The 22,142-nt window shown below is 49.3% G+C and overlaps 1 protein-coding gene across 1 annotated transcript in view; it reads right to left on the bottom strand.

The window, feature by feature from the left end:
• PDGFRB (platelet derived growth factor receptor beta) overlaps nt 1–22,142 on the bottom strand; it is a 132,046-nt gene that overhangs the window by 52,813 nt on the left and 57,091 nt on the right. The window contains exon 2 of the mRNA XM_083352291.1: nt 7,212–7,294. Within this exon, the coding sequence (XP_083208417.1) occupies nt 7,212–7,263 (52 nt within the window). The 5' untranslated portion in view covers nt 7,264–7,294. The remainder of the gene's footprint in view (nt 1–7,211; nt 7,295–22,142) is intronic.

Genomic DNA, 22,142 nt, shown 5'->3' with positions numbered 1-22,142 from the left:
GAGACAGGTCCTCATCTTCCAACAAACCTTGTTCCATCTGTACATACTCTCCTGTGAGTGAGAGTCTGCTCCTAGAAGATCTAGAAGGAGAGATCGACCCCTGGGAGCCAGCAACTTCTGCCTGGGAGAGGAAGGAAGGGGCCTCTGATATTACCAACCCGGTTCCGCTTCCATGGTGAATTGTGGAAGCTATGCCCTGGATCAGGGCCCACAAGACATGAGGTTCTGAGGGCTAAGGCCCAGTCGCTGTGGGCATGAATGTTGCCTCTGGTCTGAGGTGTGTGACCTTCGCTGTCAATGGGGGGGGCTGGAGGTCAGATGTCTCACCACGAGGAATCATTTCCACCTGTGCTGCCCTAGGAATTAGAGAGTATACTGACTCTCCTTCTGGGGACAGGGCCTCTGGGGCAGTTGAAGTAGAAGGAGCATGCTGTGGTCCAAAGACCAAGGCCTCCATGGGAGCAGGAGATGTCAGTCCAGATGCAGACACACCTTGTTGCCTTTGCGCCCTAGAGAATTGTTTCTCTAAGGCCTGGTGCCTCCTGCTGGCCTCCCTCTTAGCTGCCTTAAAAGGATTTCTTGGCAGAAATAGCCTTGACCTTAAGTTTACTAGCCGCCTCCTGTTTGGAGGATTTAGACTTCCTTTTCTTGGGAGTATCTTGTGAAGTCTGAGATGCCAAGTTGTCTGCCATTGCAATCAGAGATATCTCGGTGGTATGCTGAGAGGGATCTCAAAAACAGATATATCTCAGTGGTGTACTGAGAGGAATCTCAATAGTAAGGAGCAGAGTACTGAGTGGCAGAGCCACTCATTGTAAGAAACAGTGTACTCGAGGATCAATCGTGGCTGCAGAACCAAATTAATGGTACTCCCCTCACACATGCAATGCTCCTGATGGTAGCAGGGCCAAATAACTCTCTTAGTGACAGCAAGACCAACTCAACGGTGACAACCAACTCACATGTGTTTCACTTAGTGATGTGTTTCACTTAGTGATGGCCAGACCAAGTCAATGTAACAGCCAATGCATGTGTAGTTCACTTAGAAATGGCAAGACCAACTCAATGGTAACAGCCAATGCACATGTGGTTCACTTAGTGACGGCAAGACAAATTCAATGGTAATGTTCAGTCACATGTAGTTCGCTTAGTGACTGTAAGACTAATTCAATGGTAACAGCCAGGTCATGTGTCTCACTTGGCGGCAGCCAGATCAATGCAATGGTCAGGGAGGCCTTGTGTGAGCCCCAAAAAATGGCAACTTGCTTATGTCTGCTTGCAGGCCTATTCCACCTAAGGCCTGACAAATTAGCAATAAGGAACAGTGAGATTGAATCAGGCACCTATGCAGTATTAGCCCCAAGTGCAGGGCAATGAGCCTGCAGTGTTGCATGCAGCTGTGATGTAAAATTAAGTCCGATTGTTGGTTGCTTTGTGGCCTCCAAAAGACCCGACACTCCGAATTAATGAGATCTAGGACCTTGTTCTGATTTGCAGCCGGAATGAAAAATACGACCTGATCATTGTCTCTGCCTAAAGACTAAGCCAAGCTTTACACATCTCATATGGGCAAAGACCAAGTCAAGACTGGGTATCCTAGCCCAAGGGAAGAGGCGTGGCAAAGCGTTGATTGACTTGGTCTCTGGGTAGGAAGACAAGGATTAACCCCATCTATTGTGGATTCTCCATCGGTCATGCTGGAGAATGGATGACTCTGAACAGGGCTGCTGGAGGACACACTGCGGATGCAATAGGGGTGGATAATAAGGTTTTGCCACTCTTATCACCACAAAGTAGGCCTTAATAGTGGCTATAAGTGGTATCTAGTTGGAGTCATCCTTCATTTTCCTCCAGCAGCATTCTAGATGTCTCTTAACCCTTTTTTAACCTTCAGTTTCTCTGTGAACCATGGGAAGAGTTGTCAGTGATGGGTCAAGACAGGTCACACAGGCATGACCCTGTCCAAAACTTTGGCTCCCCTGTGATTCCAGGATGTTACCAGAGCTTTGGCAGGAATGTGCAGCAACCCCCCCCCCCGGACATTCCCCAGTTCCCTCTGGAAGCCATTTTGGATCCATTAGTTGCCAGGGACAGACTGCTCAAATGGGTCTGGCCTCCCTGTGGAAGGGACATTATAAGAGAATCTGAAGGCCAACAGGGCATGATCTGACCATGACAAGGGGAATACCAACAGGTTCCCCACTAGTCATGTTGCCATTACTCCGACAAGCAGATCAAATCTGGTATGTGACTATTGTCCTGAGTTGGACTCGAGATGATTTTGATTAGGCCCATGTCTGCTATGGTAGCCAAGATCTCCTGGACGCCTTCCAAGGCCAAACTCACAGGTAGTAAATTGAAGTCCCTCAGGACCATAAGCCTGGAAAACTCCACTACTAACCCTGAGATGGCCTCCAGCAGCTCAGGCAGGGAGACTATTATTCAGGATTTAGTCGCCAATAAATCTTCTGCTTGTTGGGCACGAGATCCATCCTCAAACTGAGCACGTAGAGCTTTCAGGAAGAGACCTGCATCCGCCAACTCCCTTGCATGTTCACTGTGCAGGTCTGCCACCCATTCTGTGGCTTTACCCTGCAGCGTTGAAGTCACTGCCACCACCATAGCCCACTGTGAAGGGTAGAACTGGGCATATTGGTCCAGGTGGCTGATGGTCTGGCTGAGAAACAGTGCTAGGTAATCTAGATCCCCATCAAATGTAGCCTGCAAGGATAGAGGACCTCAGGACATGCCCTGGGGCAAAACCCCATGGGCCAGCCGGAACCCTGCGAGGTGCCACTGGTCTGCTGAGGGTTCTGACCTCTGGGCCCTGCTGGGCTGCTGGACAGGCTGCTGGAACCTGTCTCTTGGTGGGGGCCCCACCGAGCCCCAATGTCATACTTCCTTCCATGATGTCTGCTGTCGTCCGGCCGAGGCAGCTGTTCTGTTCCAGCCTACGACCATCCCTGTTTGCATGTCAAGGAATGTTTGCATGTTTCCTCCTTTTGCTGAGTTGCCTCATAGACTTTCTCTGATCTGATCTGCTAAACTGCCTTGTACTTCAAGTGTCTCTAAATAGATTCATCTGTGAAGTCTCAGAGTTGGAAACTTCCTCCTCACACAGCTGAGCATCATACAGAACACGATTGGAGGGGCCCGGCTCTTCCTCTGACTGAGAGTCCTGTAATGCATCAGAGCCTCCCTCTGACACCGAAGGCTCTCCAAACCCCTCCTCAGATCCCTCGGACTCAGATGCTGGGAGCACAGATTGACACAGAATCACAACAGCAGCCAGGGATGAGCTCTGTTCTAAAGCTATCATCTGCAGGGTGTCACATGCATGACGGACTGGCAGCCAACCTAAGCTTTGGGCAGCCAACCAGAACTGGGTTTGTGATGTCTGGGCTGGCCCACAGCCTAAGGTCCAACCTCCCAACATGGCCATGCAGGGGCATCCCGGAATCTGGCCTCTCGGAATCTTTCTCACAATACGTCCATTGTGTAACTTCCCCGAGCTGTAGAGTAACTCCACTCCCCTTCATCATCAGTCAACTGCCTCTCCTGCCACTCAGTCAACTGGAGTCCAGGAATGCCTGGCGTGGGCAGTTGGTGGGCCGCAGTACTGGTCACAGCTGAGCTGTGCCACCACTCCCCTGAGGAACCCACCTCCTGCACCGTGCCTGAGACCAACCACGTGTCAACCACTGACACATCTGGTCTGGTCTCACACATTTTAAGGTGTACCACTGGCTGAGCGCTGTCATCCACAGCCTCTGGTGTTGCCACATCTGCCACAACTGGCTCTACCACTTCTCCCACATCCACCATCGGCTCAGTACCCTCAGCCATCTCCCCTGTACCTGCATAGTCCACAATCAGGATCCACCAGGGAAAATGGGTAGGGACAAGAAAAGAAGAGCGCTGACTTTCTGTCAAAGGTCCCAAGCCTAGATCCGAGTCCAACAGAAACACAGTCACTTTGGGACCAAGGAAAACTTGGTTATTCAGGCTGGGAAAGTAAAGGCACACTTTGGCTTATGAAGTGTTAACCAGCAATCGTAAAATAAAGTCAGCACTGGGAGCTACTGTCTCCCAGCACCCTAAATAGATGGATACCATGTCTCACCTGGACTCGCCCCCACCCAACTAACCACCATCTGGAGCGACGATTAGGAGCAATCATCCCACAGCAATATCCTACTTCTAGCAAGCAGCCTGTCCTGGACTTAGTCATGCAGTTTACAAGCCTGGCAGCAAGGAAAGGCAAGGACCAGGAGCAGACTCAAAACCCCATAGGGGCTTGACATAGGCAACACTCCCAACTGATCCCATGAGCTCAGCTTCAGGAACAGGTCTCATAAACCCAGCTTCCCAAGTTTCCCAGTCAGAAACTTGGGAAGCAAGGTCCCTAAGGCTAAGAGATTCTCAAATGACTACTGCCATCCTACTTCCCCTGCCCTGCCCTTTTGGCTGGTAGCAAACTCTAACCCAGCTAGGCACATCTCCGAGAATGGGGCCACCTTCTTCCAGAGTCAGCCAGGTCTCAGTGATGCATGCCAGGTCAGTTTGCTCTTCTTCAATAAAGTCTTGGATGCAGGGAGCCTTACTAATAACTGACTTGGCATTAACTAACAGCAGCCAAATCACAAGGCCTCAGAGGGTTTCCAGAGGCTGAGAGTGAGCTCAGGGCATCACAACATGCCATTGGTACTAAGCATCAGTGGCATCTTTTGAAGAAACGGCCTGCCCTATGGCTCCCATAACAATCCATGCCCATCACCACTTTTATGTATTGCCATGTCCAAGAGCCCCTAAGATGATCTCCCCACTCTGATCTTTATTTCCTTCCTTTTGGGGTTTGCCATTCTCTTCAACTATTCACATTCACTCACTCATACACCTCCAGTTAGTGGATTTCTGAATTCAACTCAAAGAAGTATTGAGAGCTCCTCCTTTTTTAAAAAAATAAACAAATGCCCTTAGTTTGCTTTTACTTTTCCCACATCTAAACAGACTTTGGACTGCTCTGCAGAATATTCTCTTCAACCATAGAATTCTCACCCTGTTCTTGACTGTTAGTTTATTTATAAAACCAAAAGATGAAAAGGTATAATTATTGCAGAAATAAAACAGGGTGTAGAGAAATGGAACTTAATGAAGCACTAAGATTTAGGGATGGGATTTAAGAGAGCTACAGTGGCAAAGCTCTTGGAAACTGGAAGCTGTCATGTTGATCCATTTTACGTCCAGGCTCTGCATCTTTATTTTATGAGTCCCCAGCCTTAAGGATTGTTCTGTACCAGCCTGCTACCGGCCCCGCAGAAAAGGCAGGGACAACCCCTTTTACAAGAAGGCAAGAGGCTGGAATTACGCCTGCCAAATTTATTACTACAAAAACAAACGGAACAAGACAAACCAAGAAACAGGAGCTTTAAGAAACATGAACTATCCGAGCGGTTGCCTTCAGCAAACCAGCCCTCCCAGACATTTCCCTTATATAGAGTTCAGGGCGTGGCTTCTCTCTGCCTCCTTCCGAGAAGCCCCATTGCCTTCCTCTGTTTACTCCTAATTGACTGCCTCCTGCATCGGGCGTCCTTGAACAGGGCCAGCTGTGGGTCATCTTCATCCACACTGTCAGGCTCACACAGCTGGGTCTCCATGGTGACCAAGTGGGAGGGGCCTGGCTGAGGGCTATCATCAACAAGATCTTCAACCCCCTCAGCAAGGTCTTCAACACCCCCCTCCTCCTCTGAGTCGTCCGACCCAACTGCCGAACCCACAGGCTGACCCTGAATCACAACAAGGATGTCTCTGAGACAGCTTCTCTAGCTGCCATCTTTCTGTTTATTTAACAGACCACTGCAGGAAACCCATACAACTTTCAGGCTCCTGAGATGATCCCACTCATGAACTGCAATGTCTCTGTGTCCTGGCAGTGCCCAACTGCTCTTTCTTTCCTTCTTTTGAGAGAAGGAAAAGAAGATGGGAAAAATATTAAGAGTTTAAAGTACTCTGAGGCATGCTGTCCCCCTCCCCCTCCCGCACCTAATGAATCCTAGATTTGTCATTTAAGAAACAAAAACAGTTGTGGAAGTTTCACAGGAGCATTTTTCATAGGGTAACCTGCATCTGCTTTTGCCTATACTCATCAAACACCTGTTAGAGATGTAGAAGTCAGCTGAGAGTGTTTCTTTTATGATCCTGGTCTCATCTTTAGTAAAACAGACACTGCAGTTAGAAAAAGAAAACCAGACTGTCAGAGGTAGAAATGGGGATTGTGTACAAACCCCTTGTTAGAATTCCTTTTTGAAATAATATTCATGTTCCTACTGAAACGAAGCACATTATTTTCAACTGACTTGGATCCAGAGAAAAGGGTATTATTTCAACATATACAGCAGGGGTCCAGTCTTTGGACTCCAACTTCAATTGATTATATCTGACACCACCCCCCTTTGGGTGGCTAACCAAAAATGGTGATCAACATTGAAGTAATTTTCATGGAAATCCATGGGACTTATATATTGAATGGGTGCTGAATTGGTTGACTTTTGTTTAATATAATATCAATCTGTTTATGACAGCCTTGAGGCCAGACACAATCAAAATGTATAACAGCAGTAACAATCTTACATTCATATTTACAGGATATAAAACCACCAAACAATCAATATAATATAATCCAAAATTCTCAAAATAAAACATATTCAAAAATTTTCAGACCTTAATAATGGTGCGATGTATTATGCAGATGGTGGCACAAAATTGGGCAACCTGAATTGATATTTTCGGATCCTTATCCGAAAGTAGTAACATTAAATAAAATTTATATTCCCTGCCTGGAAATTTCTTCAATATTGGGTATATAAGAATCTGTCTAGAGTCGAGAACAATGAAGCAGCATATGGCTTAGAGTTTAATATAATAAATTCTGTAAGCTTTGAGTTACAGAAGTGTATGTTTGTGTGTATGGGTGCATGTGTGTACAAGGCAAAGCGCATGTTGCAACTTAGAAGCAAATGCTATTTTTAAAGATTAAGATGGTCAAAGCAACCGTATATAGACAATGTCACAAAATGTGATTCAGGAGAATTTCTTTTTTCCCTACATGAAAGATAGCCAATCACAGCCTCTCTCTGTACAAAGTGGAAGTTTTGTGAGTACTTTACATAGAAGCATTTGTACATCCATAATATGCCCAGGTGTTTGCTTACTTGTGAGAAAGAGGACCAGGAATTCTAGCATCTTCTGAAAGAAAGCAGGCATCGTGGCTGTTAGTTCTCTTTCATGTAGTACCCTGTAAAAAGAAAACCAAAACCAGTGATGCATAGGAATCTGGACAGTAGGCAGTATATGCCATGGCCAAGAGTAGATTAATAAATATTAATATATTAGACCCATATTGATTCAATAAATTAATGACTAATTAATTGGGGTTGTATATGGGAGCCAAGAAAGTGGCTATCCGCTTTAATGGAGAGAAGCAACCGGCAAAGAAAATTCAAGCTAACCCTATCTTTAGTTTGAAAAATCAGTATTGGTGTCAAATGCCTACACAATGCAAATCTTTGTGCTTGGTACTGATTCAAGAAAATAGATGGCATTTCTTGCTTTTCACCCTCTTAACAATATTGGTTTAATAGCGCTTAGAGCTCATTGTTGTGGCAAGAAGTCACAAAATCCAAGCAGCAGCTTGAAGCCTGCACAACTTTAATTTTGGAAAAGTGCAGGCACTGAATCATAACCACAACATTCCAATGTAATGAGATAAGCATCTTGTGACCACTTTGCATAATTTCTTATGTCATCTGAGGTCAATTTACTTTACAATTTGGACATAGCAGCTGAATGAGTTATATATCTATGAAAACCACTATATCTTACTTTTTTCTTTTTTGTAGTGATGATTCATATTCCGAGTCCCACACATGTTCTCTAGATGGATGACAACCAATGTTATTTATTTGAGCTATATACGTAGAGCTTTGGACTTGGAGATAAAGAAATTTTCCATAGCATGCTGTGAAGTCCTTTTTCTTGTCTTTGAAACAGCATGTGTGTTTAGGTAGGTATATTAATATTTGCAAAGTGCCCATAAGTAAATTTTGTGCCATATGTAAGTTCTACCTCCAAATTAAAAGTGAAAAATTGAGCACCAAGAAACTAGAGTGAGCAGACTGCCTTCTCAGGTAAGGCTTCAAGTCTGTATCATTTTCCTGTTGGAAGAACACCAACAGAAAAAGGATTTGGAGAAAAAAATTGTAACATTCTAGGAAAGTCTTTTGCAACTCTACTTACTTTTGAAGGGAACGAAATAAAGAACCTGTGATACCATCATCTGATACTTTTGATTGTTCCTGTTATCCCAGATTTATTGTCATGCAGGAAACAACTTATGCCTCTGGGATTGGTTTTTGGTTTTTTAATGGGGTGCTTTAATTTGCAATGTGAGTGAAAAACATAATTCTGGGAAACTTAGGTGGATCCTTGAGCATATTTAGTTGCCTTCTTAACACAGTTTCACATCCAACTCTAGAAATACAATAGGGTTGTGAGGCTCTGTGTTGATTCTATAAAGAAAACTATATTCCCTTCCCATTTAACCACAGCTTCTACTGGCAGCCTAAAAACTGTACAAATGTAATGGAGGGTACAAATCCCTCTACACAAGAAAATTCCTCTAAATTCAATGTATTTGTTTTTCACATCTCCTTCAAAAGATATAATTAAAAAGTTTTAAAGCTTCACTTGGTTCCCACTAAACTCAGACATTGGAGGGGATATAAAGTCTATCAGATGACATTGCGTTGACAGTTCTAATTATCATCAATACTACTGGGAAATATTTTCACTCCTATGCCTCTTTGAAAATTATGGAACAGACTATCTCTTCAACCCAAGCACAGAGAGGGGAACATGGAATGAATGGAAAGTATGTTATTGATCATGAATTCTGTTGTGCATTTAGCAAGTAGAAACCGCCGTGTGGGAAAAGCGCGGCAAGCCCGTTTCACGATTACCTATACGGCCACCCCTTTACGATCTTTACTGATCACAAACCTCTGCTAGGGCTCTTCACATGGGACAGGCTAACACCTCAAATCTTGTCCCCCAGAATGCTGCGTTGGACCACATTCTTGGCAGCATATTCCTTCAAGCTAGTACATAGACCGGGGAAACAAATGGACCATGCTGATGGGTTGAGCAGACTGCCCCTGCCCAGCTTGGGCTCAGACCCAGCTCCAGCAGGCCACATCCTGGCCATCCAGGAGCTGCCCGATCGCCCCCTGTCAGCTAAGGACATCGCCTCAGCGACAACCAGGGACAAGGTCCTTAGCAGAGTACTTGCATGGGTTCTGTCTGGATGGCAATCCTGCAGTCCCGGCCCTGAATTCCAAGCCTACTTCGTTAGACGTCATGAACTGTCTGCACATTTAGGCTGTATTCTATGGGGCAGCCGGGTTATTATTCCGGACCCTCATAGATTCCAAGCTTTATACTCACTCCATGACGGCCACCCGGGTATTATTAAAATGAAGGCACTGGCCCGCAGCTACTTCTGGTGGCCAGGCCTCGATAAATATATCGAAAGGCACGTAGCTGGCTGCTACATGTGCCAACTAACAAGACCCCCCCCCACCTCATGCCCCCGTCCACAAATGGGAAGTGACTAGGAACCCCTGGTCCAGGTTTCACATCGACTACGCCGGCCCCTTTCAGGGCCAAGTTTTCCTTATCGTGGTCGATAGCTTCTCTAAATGGCTGGAGGTCATTCTGGTCTCTAGCATGACCTCAGCCGCCACAATCAGAGCCTTGAGGGTTTTTTTTGCCACCCATGGACTGCCTGACGTCCTGATCTCCAACAACGGCCCCCAATTTACTTCTCGTGACTTCCAGATTTTCACCAGGGACAACTCAATTAGGCATACTACGTCAGCTCCCTTTCATCCATCTTCGAACGGCCTTGCAGAGGTCATGGTTAAGACCACCAAGGACTCCCTACGGAAAATGATCACCGGAGACTGGCACTGCCACCTGGCTCAATTCCTCCTGGCCCAGCACTCCACTCCCTGCTCTACCACTGGGAAATCACCTGAAGAACTCCGATGGGGTCACCGGCTGGTTACCAAGTTGGACAGACTGCACCCGGACAGAGCAGCCGTGGAAGCAGAACGCCCCTCTCTGCCAAGGACCTTCGCCACGGGTCAACTCATCTGGGCACGGAACTTTGGGGCAGGGGACAAATGGCTCCAAGGCGCCGTCTTGGAGCAAACAGGTCCTGTCTCCTACGTGATTGACTTGGGGGGGGCACATCAGGAGACATGTGGACCAACTCAGAAGCCGGGGCCCCCAAAATCTCCCCCTCTATCAATCCCCCAGTCCAAACCCCAGGGAGCCACTCCGGGAAGGAAACCCTCCCATGCCTACCCTAGCACCAGAGGTTTACGACCCTACCCCCATTCCCCCGACTTCACCACCACACGGGGACCAGAGGGCCACGGACCCTCCACTTCTTCCCATTAGGGGGAAGGGGGACCAGGCCAAAGAAAACCCCCCGCCACTCCGCTAGGACCAAAAGACCCACTGCGTACCTTGCAGACTTCGAATGGGCCTCAAACAAGTCAGGGTAGCAATAGGGAGGGCAATGTCATTACAGCCAGCAGAATCCAATAGGGTTGAATCCAAGCAAGGGGGGGAAAGGGGTGTTGTGTATTTAGCAAGTAGAAACCGCCGTGTGGGAAAAGCGCGGCAAGCCCGTTGACAGTTGACAGCTGTCAAAAGGGCTGCCGCTCAGCCACACTCATGCACGGTGACCGGCTGACAGTGACAGCTGTCAAAAGTGGCCACGCAGGCGCAGTCCAATGACAGCTGTCAAGTTGCCGGCGGCCACACACGCGCAGTAGTTCCGAGCTGTCAAGCGAGGCCGACCAGCTGAAATAGAAGCACGGCGATTGTTGACAGCTCCCGGCTGTCAGAGCTCGCCGCCTGATTGGCCGAAGCCACACGGCGGGAGAACGCCGCAATGTTATTGGTTGGTTGACTGTTAAAGTTATGTATAAATAGCAGGAAGCCCCGGCAATATTTAGTCCGGTGCTCTCCTCAAATAAAGGTTCGAGAAACGTGCCTGCTGCCTCCTAGTCTTCCTTCACGCTAATCCAAATTCCTATTACTATCAACTATAATAACATGTTTTAAACATCTGTTACAACTGTGCTGATCAATATTATACAGATGCATCATGTAGGAATGTGAAAGCCTGAGGAACACAGCAAAGACCATAGGAATTACAGCATTTTGAATTTAAAGGCAAAAATTTGTTTCCTGAGGAGTAGCTGGACGATCCCTAGAAGTTGCAGACAGCTTCTACATGCTCTAAAGCTCCTACCTTTTTGCTGTGATTTTGAATTGTTGCATAAATTTAGAGATTATGCAAATTACAAAAGATGGCAGCATGCCAGGGACTATCCACATCCATAGAGGGACAGAGGGATGATTTAAGTTGATGTTAGCAACATCATGGTGTCACAACACATGTCCCACCCATTTTCTAGATGCCCCACAGAGATGGAGTTGTGGCATGACAGTATCTTAGAAGCAGCTATTAAAAACAGTAGAATTAGCTTGGGAAATAAATGGCTGCCTACTGCTAAGGGGAGATACTTTATAGTTTTGAAGATTAACCTGAAAATTATCTGCAGCTAGGAAGGGGCTACTTGCCTGTGAGTTTAACTCTTTCTGTAACACTTAAGCAGAACTTTTCATTTGGCATAGATCTAGCTGTTGTAGCTATTTCTACAACTGGATTTCTATTTTTTTTTAAACCAACTTCCTTATGCTTATATATTAGTACCAATATAATTTAAACTGCACATTGCACTAATGGCCTTGTTGGGTAGTGTTTATTTTTCAGGAATTAAGGAATAGCAACAGGATGAAGCACAAGTAGAAGAAGGTGTAGCCTTTCCCAGTCCCAAATGTTCTCCCTGAAATTCCTTGTTAATGAAAACAGTATTAAGCAGCCTTTAAACTTAATAAACGGCGATCATGCTATTATCTTATTATTTCCAATAGTGGAGTGCACCACATTGTCTAGGTTTCAGGAAGAACTGAAAGGTCACAAGGATGCGAACATTTTTTGATTTTCATGGAAGTAAACCAGGCCCAAACTTTAATGCAACAGTAGAATGTGGGTGTTAAGTATTAACCAGGGCATGCTTTGGCCTGTTTTGGTTACATGTTCAGCACGCTAAAGAAATGAATTCTTAAAAGATGTGTGATCATCATCTATTTTTGTCTTGCTCAGCTTGAATTAATTGATTTACCAGTAAATCCCAATGTGTTTCTGATTTATTCAGCAACTTTTTCCCCAAAGCCTTGGGATTCTTTCTTTTCCTGCTTTCCCAGGTTTTGTCTACAAGAAGAATTTGCTTCCTGTTTATTTAGCTTTGGGAACATTTGTGTGCCCTAAATTGCCTAACTGCATCTACATCTAAATCCACTCAAAATAATCTTGACCTAAAATAAGCGTTTTATTCTACAGCAGCTCGTTATTTCAACTATCATCAGAATGTATGAACAGATTCTATGTTTCCTCCTAATTTTACCCAGGATAAAGTTCTACAATGTTATGCCAGATGAAAGAATATTTATGTCATTTATTCAAAACAAGTTTGAATACTACTGTTGACGTTTTCTTACCTGATGAGTTTAAGAAAAATAGTAAGTTATCGCTAAAAAAATAGAACTGTTGGATCATCATGATCATTGTTCAGCAAAAATGAACCATAGGCAGCATTAAATGGATACTAAAATTTCTCTATATATAGAACAGCAGCAAATTGTTATGTTCTCTGTTCTCTGACCTAACAATCAAAGTCAAATAAGTTTAGTGGGGACGATATTGCAGGTTTGGTTTACCATTATCAAAAGGATAATCTCTTCACCTGTCCAACCATATATGGTGCAGGAAGCATAACCTTCCCGAGTGACTTTGACTAGCCACAGTACTATCTCTCAAGATCAATCTTAGGGGACAGTCTGAACAGTCCATTCTGAATAGGTGGAACACACTTGCTAAAAACATCTCTCTCCTCGAGACCCATGTGTGTGATTGCAGAAAAGCAAAAGAAACAATGAAATACAAAATATTAAGAAAAAAGTGAGCTATATTATGGAAAAGAAGAGGACATGGCATTACAGATGTGAATTGAGCAAGCATTAGCATGTTTATATTCAGAGACAATATAAAGAAATGTTTGTAAGGATAAGCATTAGTTGTGCTGATCCTGACACAGATTGTACAAGGGTATAGCTTTCTGGTGTAGGTTGGAGTTTGGCTAGAGTTGCCTCTGAGTGCCTTACTTTTTCCTCTAGTAGTTCACGTAGTTTACATTTGTTCTTGCATCAATTTTGTATTTATGTAAAAAAAACCAAGTTGCCCAAACTGTCATTTATCAATTGTATTTGCTAATAAAACTTATGTTAGTTGTAATTGAAGTTACAAAAATAGTACCAGAGGATGGGAGTATCATTCTTTGATGTTTTGGCTGTTCTGTTTTTTATCTGTTGTAGTAAAAGGCCTCAAGTATGCAGAATGTAAGACAATGTTGTTTAAAAAAAGGTCCTTATATTCAGCTTCTTCTTTTTTACAGCTTTGATTTGGTGAGAAAGACATCAAAGCGGCTTACTCCTCTTATGAGAGCGCTATCTCTTTCTTTTATGAGTCCCTTTCCAAGTAAACTTCAGCGTGACACACTATCCACAGAGAACCAATATTTCCAACACTTGAAAAAATTGCTCTGTCTACTCATGTTATTTATATAAAAGGTTTTAAAGCCTAGTCACAGAATCGATGTTTCATTCAAAAGCCATATGGATTCCATCAAATGCTGCCTGTTTGACCTTGCCAGACAGAATACAAATAATTAGCGTCACACATTTACATCTGGAGATAGGGAGGCATATCAGGGAGTTGAGGTTGCCTCTGGATAAGCCAGACATGATAACAAGGGTTGTAACGATAAACAGTACTTGAGTTACCCTGGGAAAAGAGAATTGAGAAGAAATTATTGTAAAAAGATGGCAAGGCTTGCATGTCTCAGGCCTCGTCCGGAGAGCAGGAAAATCAAGCAATCGAGACGAGTGGCGAGTTCTCAGGAAGTTTATTGACAAGAAGCAAACAAACTCCAAAGGAAACAAAGCCAGCGTTGGCTGCTACTCGCACCCAATGCTGTTAAATACGGGTCGGCTACTCTCTGGAGGAGGCCCACAGGTTTTCCCACCATGGGTTTGGTAGTAGCGCAAACGTGGCACCGTCGCACGTAGTCCTCCACCGTCTTCGTCATGTGAGGCCACCAAAATTGCCGGCGTGCCAAGTGTAGGGTTTTCAAAAATCCGTAGTGCCCGGCTTGTTTGGTGTCATGACACCGATATAACACTCGTTCCCGCAAAGCGGCAGGTACGTAGATCCGGGTCCCGTGCCAGGCTAAGCCATCACGCATTATCACGAGCTCTGGGTGGGTCTGCAGCCAGTCGTCCCCCTGGAGGGCTTTCCGAAGGTCCTCACAGAGCTCATCCTGCGCTGCTAGGACAGCGTCCCCCTCCCGAGCCGGACCCTCGGTGGGCACAAGCGCCTGAACTACATCCTCCCTCTTACATTCAAATTGTGGCATACGCGACAGCGCATCTGCCAGGAAATTTCCCCCCCCCGGAACGTACTTTAACGTAAAGCAGAATCGCCGGAAGTATAGTGCCCACCGTACATGCTTGGGCGAGAGCCGTCGGGGTGTCTGTAGAGCCATCAGGTTTTTATGATCTGTCCACACCTCAAACGGGTGGACAGCCCCCTCCAAGTGATGTCGCCAAAGTTCCAGTGCCCAGCGTACCTTGAAAGCCTCCTTCTCCCATATCGCCCAGGCGCGCTCTGCGGGAGACAATTTTTTAGATGCATAGGCACATGGCTGAAGCGCCCCGTCTTGTTGCGCTGGAGAAGGACGGCCCCGAGAGCAACGTCGCTCGCATCTGCTTGGACCACGTAGGGCAGGGCAGGGTTTGGGTGCCGTAAAACCGGTTCTTTAGCGAAAAGAGCCTTGAGTGTATCAAAGGCCCGTTGGCACTCTACGGTCCACCCCACTGGTAGTCCGGGACATGGCTGTACTGTCAGCTGTCATGTACGGAGGAGGTCCGTGAGTGGCAGGGCAATGGCCGCGAAACAAGGTATAAATTGCCGGTAGAAGTTCGCAAAACCTAAAAAACTTTGCAACTGACGCCGCGTCCGCGGAGCCTGCCATTGCTGGATGGCCTCTACCTTCTTTGGATCCATTTCCACCCCCCCCTGCGGAGATCCTGTACCCTAAATAATCGAGCTGTGTTCTGTGGAACTCGCATTTGGACAGCTTGCAACTTAGTCAGCACCCACCTGACCAAGGTGACATGCTCTTCCAGCATTTCTGTGTAAACCAGAATGTCGTCCAGATAGACCAGGACCCCACGGTACAAGAATTCATGCAAGACCTGGTTAATCAGCTGCATGAAGACAGCAGGGGCTCCCTATAACCCGAACGGCATCACCCGAAACTGAAAACTCCCCAGGGGACAGTTGAATGCCATTTTCCACTCGTCCCCGGCCTTAATCCTGATGCGATAGTAGACCTCTCTGAGGTCCAGTTTGGTGAAGATCCGACCTTTAGCCAGATGGGCCAGCAGGTCTTTCATCAACGGGAGTGGGTAAAGGTGCTCAACACACACTGCGTTCACACCGTGATAGTCCACACACAGCCTAAGCCCACCGTCCTTCTTCTCGCGGAACAAAACGGGCGCCGCCACCCTGGATTGTGCTGGCTGTATGAACCCCCGCTCCAGGTTTTTATCAATATACTGCCAGAGTTCCTGCATTTCTTTCGGTGACATGGCATACATCCGGGGTTTTGGTAGTTTGGCACCAGGTTCCAGTTCGATGGCGCAATCCGTGGAGCGATGGGGCGGCAGTGTGTCGCACTCTCGTTCGTCGAACATGTCCAGCAGGTCGGAGTAGTCTCGAGGTACCTGAGCTTCCTGCACTAACCCACCCCGCAGGCCCTCTCCCGTTCCCCCGTGTGTGCAGGCACACAGCTCTCAGCAGGCCGCCGTCGCCGCCGCTGCCGTTGAGGTGCAGACGCGGCTCGCCTCCGGTCGAGGACGTCGGGGCACGGCGTAAGACAGGCGGGGGAGCGGAGACGAGGTGCCGACGAGTCGAGCCCGCGGTGCCGGTGTCAAGCCCGCGGGGCACGACAGCATGCACTGCAGAACCAGTGGTAACTGAAGCAAAGCTAGATAATGTGTGTCCAATGATGATCATGCTAATATTATCAGGCAAATATTTACAACCCTGGATCTTATTAAAGCAGAACATTTTTTATATCTCTTTAGGCATCTTTAAGTGTCTCTTTTTCAATTTTGATCTGTGGGTGATCAGAAGATGAGAGTTTGGGCAAAGAGTTTTCTTATTGTACTACAATATGTCAAGCTCCTCGTCTACGCCGGGAAAACGCAAGCAAGAACGACAACGTAGTACGGTTGACTGCGAGAGTACCTTTACTAGCAGGATATCCAAGCAATTGGAAAGTCAGCGTTGGAAGCTACACGCCCCCAATGTGCCTTTTATCTTGTGCCTGTAACTAGGCAGCAGCCCCACCCATGGGTCCCACCCCTTCCCCGCGCAGACCAGCATCCACCTGGCCTGCGTAAATACTCCACCCCCCTACACCGGCAGCCCACGCCCAGCCCCTCCCACTAGCACCGAAACCTCCAGCATACAGAAAAGTGTAAGTCTTGCTCCGCCCTAAAGCTCCGTGCGTGGTGTCCCCCTTCCCCGCAACACCCCGTGTCGTACCCATGGCCCCCTGGCAACCCCCAAGGTCCGACCGCAGCTGTGTGGCTCGTTGTGCTATCAGCTGGCATCCAACTCCCGAGGATGTGAGGCAGCGCCCATGTTCACTCATCTCCGGCCGCCTCCCAGCTGGCTGTGCCGAGGCGGGCTGTCTGCCGCCGCTTGAGAACGCCGCCAGCCGCCTCTCAGCTGGTAATGTAGTCGCTGGCCCTCCGGAGGCTGTTCCTGGCCGCCCCCCAGCTGGACGAGTTGCGCGACCACCGGCAGCCGTCTCCAGCCGCCTCAAAGCCACCCGCGCCGGGGCGAGGACTCCGCGGCCGTTGTCAGCTGTTTCCGGCCGCCTCTAAGCCGGTGGTGTGCTCGCGCGTCCAGCGTTCGCCCGCCGATCAGCTGGTGTGTGCGGGCATCGCTGGGCCTTCGAGGCCGCACAGGTGCCACCAGTCGTGCTCCCCCATATCCCTCCGTGGTCCCCTCTGCAATGTCGAGCCCATTGTTCTGTACCAGCCTGCTACCGGCCTTGCAGAAAGGCAACCCCTGTACAAACGGCAGAGGCTGGAGAGCGTCTGAGGCTGGAAAGCGTCTGCCAAGATTTATTACACAAACAAACAACAGAACAAGAAACAAGATACTGGAACTTTGATCCTCAAACGGAGCGGTTGCTTTCAGCAACCAGCCCATCCCCAAACACTCCCTTTATTAGAGTTCAGGGCGTGGCCTCCCTGTGCCTCCTTCCGAGGAGTCCCACAGCCTTTCTCTGCTTGCTTCTACTGGTCTGCCTCCTGCGTCGGGCGTCCTTGAACAGGGCCAGCTGTGGGTCCTCTTCATCTGCACTGTCGGCCTCTCGCAGCTGAGTCTCCACCAAGCCAGAGGGGCCTGGCTGGGGGCTCTGCGAAGCCTCCAAGCCATCATCAGCAAGTTCGTCTTCAACACCCTCCTCCTCCCCCTCGTCTGAGTCATCCGAGTCATCCGACCCGGCTGCCGAACCCACAGGCTGGCCCTGAATCACAACACTATCCCGCACCGTAGGGCCCTTCCCCCGGGGCTGCCGATCCGGATGCGGTCGGGATGGGAATTGTTCGTGAAAAGCAGTCACCAACGCAGGGGCATGAACGGCGGTCGCGTCTTCCCAGGTGAAGTCCTCTGGCCCGTAACCTTTCCACTCGATCAGGTACTGGAAACGACCTTTCAGCCAACGGGAATCCCTGATGCTGGCGACCTCGTACTCGGGGGTGCTGCCTCCATCACGAGGTCCTGATGGGGGAGGTTCCGCTTGGCGGAGTGGACAAGCCGGTTGCTCGGGGACCAACAGAGACCGATGAAAGACTGGGTGCATGCGCAGGGAACGTGGCAGAGTTAAGCGATAGGCAACCGGATTGATGACAGCCTCGACTGGGAACGGTCCTAGATATCGGTGGTCCAACTTCCTCGCCGGCCGTGTGGATGGTAGGTTCCTGGTGGACAGCCAGACCCGATCCCCCACCGATAGTGGAGGCGTATCCCGTCTCGACCGATCAGCAAACCTTTTATAATCGGCCTTGGCCTTCTCCAATTGCCGTCGCACCAATCGATGGATTGCCTGTAACTCTGCCATGAAGTCGTTCGCTGCCGGCTCCGGTGAGTCCACGGGAGAAAGGGGGAAAAACCAGGGGTGATAACCCACATTGGCCAAGAACGGAGTCATCTGCGTGGAGGTGTGCTGCGAGTTGTTAAATGCAAACTCAGCTATGGCCAGATAGTCCACCCAATTGTCCTGCTGCAGGTTGACGTAGCAGCGCAGATACTGTTCCAGGATACCGATGACCTTCTTGGTTCCCCCGTCAGTTTGAGGATGATGCGCGGACGAGAGGCAAACCTTGATGTCCAACGCATGCATCAACTCCTGCCAGAAGCGGGCTGTAAACTGGGCCCTCCTATCGGAGATGACTCTATCGGGGAGGCCGTGCAGCCGAAACACCTGTTGGATAAACATACGACTAGTGGCGCGAGCTGACGGTAAGCCGCGACAGGGGATGAAGTGCGCCATCTTGGTCAGCATGTCCACCACCACAAACACTGTCGTGAAGCCGGAGGATGGGGGTAAATCCGTCAGAAAGTTCATGGACACAGCCCCCCAGGGTCTCTTGGGTGTTGGCAAAGGCTGCAGTAATCCAGGCAGGGCCCCTGTCGCTGACTTGGCCTGCCTGCATGGGATGCAGGAGGTGACATAAGACTGGACGTCGTGTCGGACTCGGGGCCACCAGAAGGTACGGGAGACCAGGTTCAGAGTCTTGAACAGGCCAAAATGCCCCGCTGCCGGGTTATCGTGACACTGGCTGAGGACGAGTCCCCTGAGTGGCCCTCCTGGAACATAGAGCCGGTCACGATAATACAGGAGTCCATCCGTGACCGTCCAAGGCGAATCTGGCCCCACCTCCTCCTTCCGCTGAGCCACCCACGCCTCCTGCTGCTGTGCCTCCCGGATCCGAGCCGTATATCAACCGGCTCCCGCACCGCAGCAAAAGACTCGACGGGGATCACTGTTCTGGGCAGAAGCTTGTCTTCCACTCGGGTATATTTGGGCTTCCTGGACAGAGCATCCGCTCTCTGATTGTGCCCGCTTGGTATGTACCGAACCCAGAAGTCAAACCTCGCAAAGAAAAGAGACCACCGGATCTGGCGTTGGTTCAAATTCCGAGTGGTCTGCAGGCTTTCCAGATTCTTATGGTCCGTCCGGACCTCGATTTGATGCCGCGCTCCCTCCAGATGATGCCTCCAAGCCTCGAACGCCGCTTTGATGGCCAGCAGCTCCTTCTCCCAGATGGTATAGTTGCGCTCCGAGGGGTTCAATTTCCGAGAGTGATACGCGCAAGGGAAAAGGGTACCGCTGGGCGTCGTTGCCTGGAGTAACACTGCCCCAATGGCAATGTCGGAGGCGTCCGCCTCCACGACAAACGGCCGTTGCGGGTCAGGATGCTTCAAGATGGGCTCCTTCATGAAGGCTTCCTTCAAAGCCTGGAACGCCTGTTGTTCTGGTGCGTTCCACTGGAACCGAGTCTTCTTCTGCAGGAGCCAGGTGAAGGGGGCTGTCAAGGCAGCAAAGCCAGGGATGAATGTTCGATAGTAGTTGGCAAATCCAAGAAGTCGCTGAACATCCTTCACGCGACGCGGGGGTTGCCAACTCTTCAACGACTCCACCTTACTCGGCTCCATGGCGATGCCCTCAGGAGAAATGCGGTGACCCAGGAAATCGATGGTCACCTGGTAGAACTGGCACTTCTCCAGCTTGGCAAACAGCCGATGTTCTCGGAGTCGCTGCAGGACCTGACGGAGATGCTGATGATGCACTTCACGCGACGGGGAGTAGATCAGGATGTCGTCCAGGTAGATCACGACAAACTGGTCCAACAAATCCCGAAAGATGTTCATAAAATGCTGAAACACAGCGGGGGTGTTGGTCAGGCCAAACGGCATCACCATGTACTCGAAATGTCCATAGCGAGTACCAAACGCCGTCTTCCACTCATCACCCGGCCCAACCCTGACGAGGTTGTAAGCTCCACGCAGGTCCAATTTCGTGAAGATCTTAGCCTCCTGGAGTCGGTCCAAGAGCTCGGGGATGAGGGGCAGCGGGTAACGGTTGCGCACCGTGATGGCGTTGAGTTTCCGGTAGTCGCAGCAAAGCCGTAATTCGCCCGACTTCTTTTTGACGAAGAGCACGGGTGCAGACACTGGCGAGGATGAGGGCCGGATGAAACCGTGAGCCAAATTCATCTTCAGAAAGTCCCGCAATGCAGCCAACTCGGGCTCCGACATGGAGTACAAACGCCCCACTGGGAGAGGCGCATCAGGGACTAAATCAATGGAGCAGTCATAGGGCCTGTGCGGGGGTAATTGATCCGCCTCTGACTCGCTGAACACATCAGCAAAGTCGGACAGTTCGGGAGGCAAAGAAACCTCTGGGGAACCCTCCACCTGGCCGGCACAGATATGGCGGGAGTGGTCCACGCACTGCAAGCTTGGGAAGGTGACCAAGTTCTGTGACCAATAGATCTGTGGGTCATGCGCCCGGAGCCACGCCAGTCCCAAGACCACGGGGAAGTGCAGATCTGAAGTGATGTAGAGCTGGATGGCCTCCACATGGGAACTGATGGCCATACATACTGGTTGTGTGGCGGCCGTAATAGGCCCGGACAGGAGCACTCGACCATCGATAGTCTCCACTAACATGGGCGGATCCACCAGACACTGGGGAACAGCCCATTTGGCCACAAAGGCTGAGTCCATAAAGTTTGTGGTGGCCCCAGAGTCAATTAAGGCATGGACTGGAATCCCCTCTGGCTTGCCAGGAAGGATCAGACGTGCCTCCAAAATCAAATGCCGTGGAGGTTCACAGGCATCATCGGAACGGCGTCGCTCGGTGTTGTTGTGGGACGCCCGATCTATCACACTGTCTAGATCGGGCTCGGGGCGTTTCCCGACAGCAAAGTAGGGGACTTTCTCGGGGCAGGCTTGGTCACTGATGCCCGCTGACGCTTCTTTGGGCAAGAAGCAGCCAAATGTTCAGGGTCCCCACAGTAAAAACACAACCCCCCCGATCGTTGTCTGTTCATTTCCGTCACCGATAGACGAGACCTGGCGGCACCCAGCTCCATTGGCTCCTCCCTTTGGACTGGGGGCTCACGCACAACAGGGGCGACAGGGGTCTGTGGGGTGGCACGGCGACTCTTTCGTTGCTGCAACCGGGCATCGATCCGCAGGCAAAGATGAATCAGCCCATTCAGGTCTGAGGGAATATCCACACGGGCCAGCTCATCCAACATCTCCTCCGACAATCCATCCTGGAAGGCATCCACGAGCGCAGCCTCATTCCAGGCGGAATCCTGGCTAAGCAGCCGGAAATCGCTGATATAGCCCTGTAGGGGGCGTTGACCCTGCCTCAGAGCTTTCAGGCGTCGGGTGGCAGTCTGCGTCTTAATTGGGTCCTCGTACATTAGACGCATATGGTCACAAAACCCCACAAAGTTGTCCAACAATGGGCTAGGTTGTGGCAGCAGAGGCGTGCCCCAACGAGCTGCATCCCCCGAAAGAAGGCTTAACACAAACCCCACCTTATCCCGGTCAGTGGGGAAATCAGCTGCTCTCACGCTGATAAAGAGCTGGCATTGTCCCAGGAAAGCAGGAAACAGTTCAGGAATACCTGTAAATTTGTCCGGCATTGCTACCTGGCATTTTCTCCTGGGTGGGGGTGCAGCATGAACCTGTGCTTGCAGTTGAGCCACCTGAGCTGCCAGCAAAGTGA

Source organism: Vipera ursinii (assembly GCF_947247035.1).
Source record: "Vipera ursinii genome assembly, chromosome: 2".
In the NCBI taxonomy this organism is placed as follows: Eukaryota; Metazoa; Chordata; class Lepidosauria; order Squamata; family Viperidae; genus Vipera; species Vipera ursinii.
Note: the sequence above shows the minus strand (reverse complement) of the source record. Positions and strands in the feature narration are given on the sequence as shown.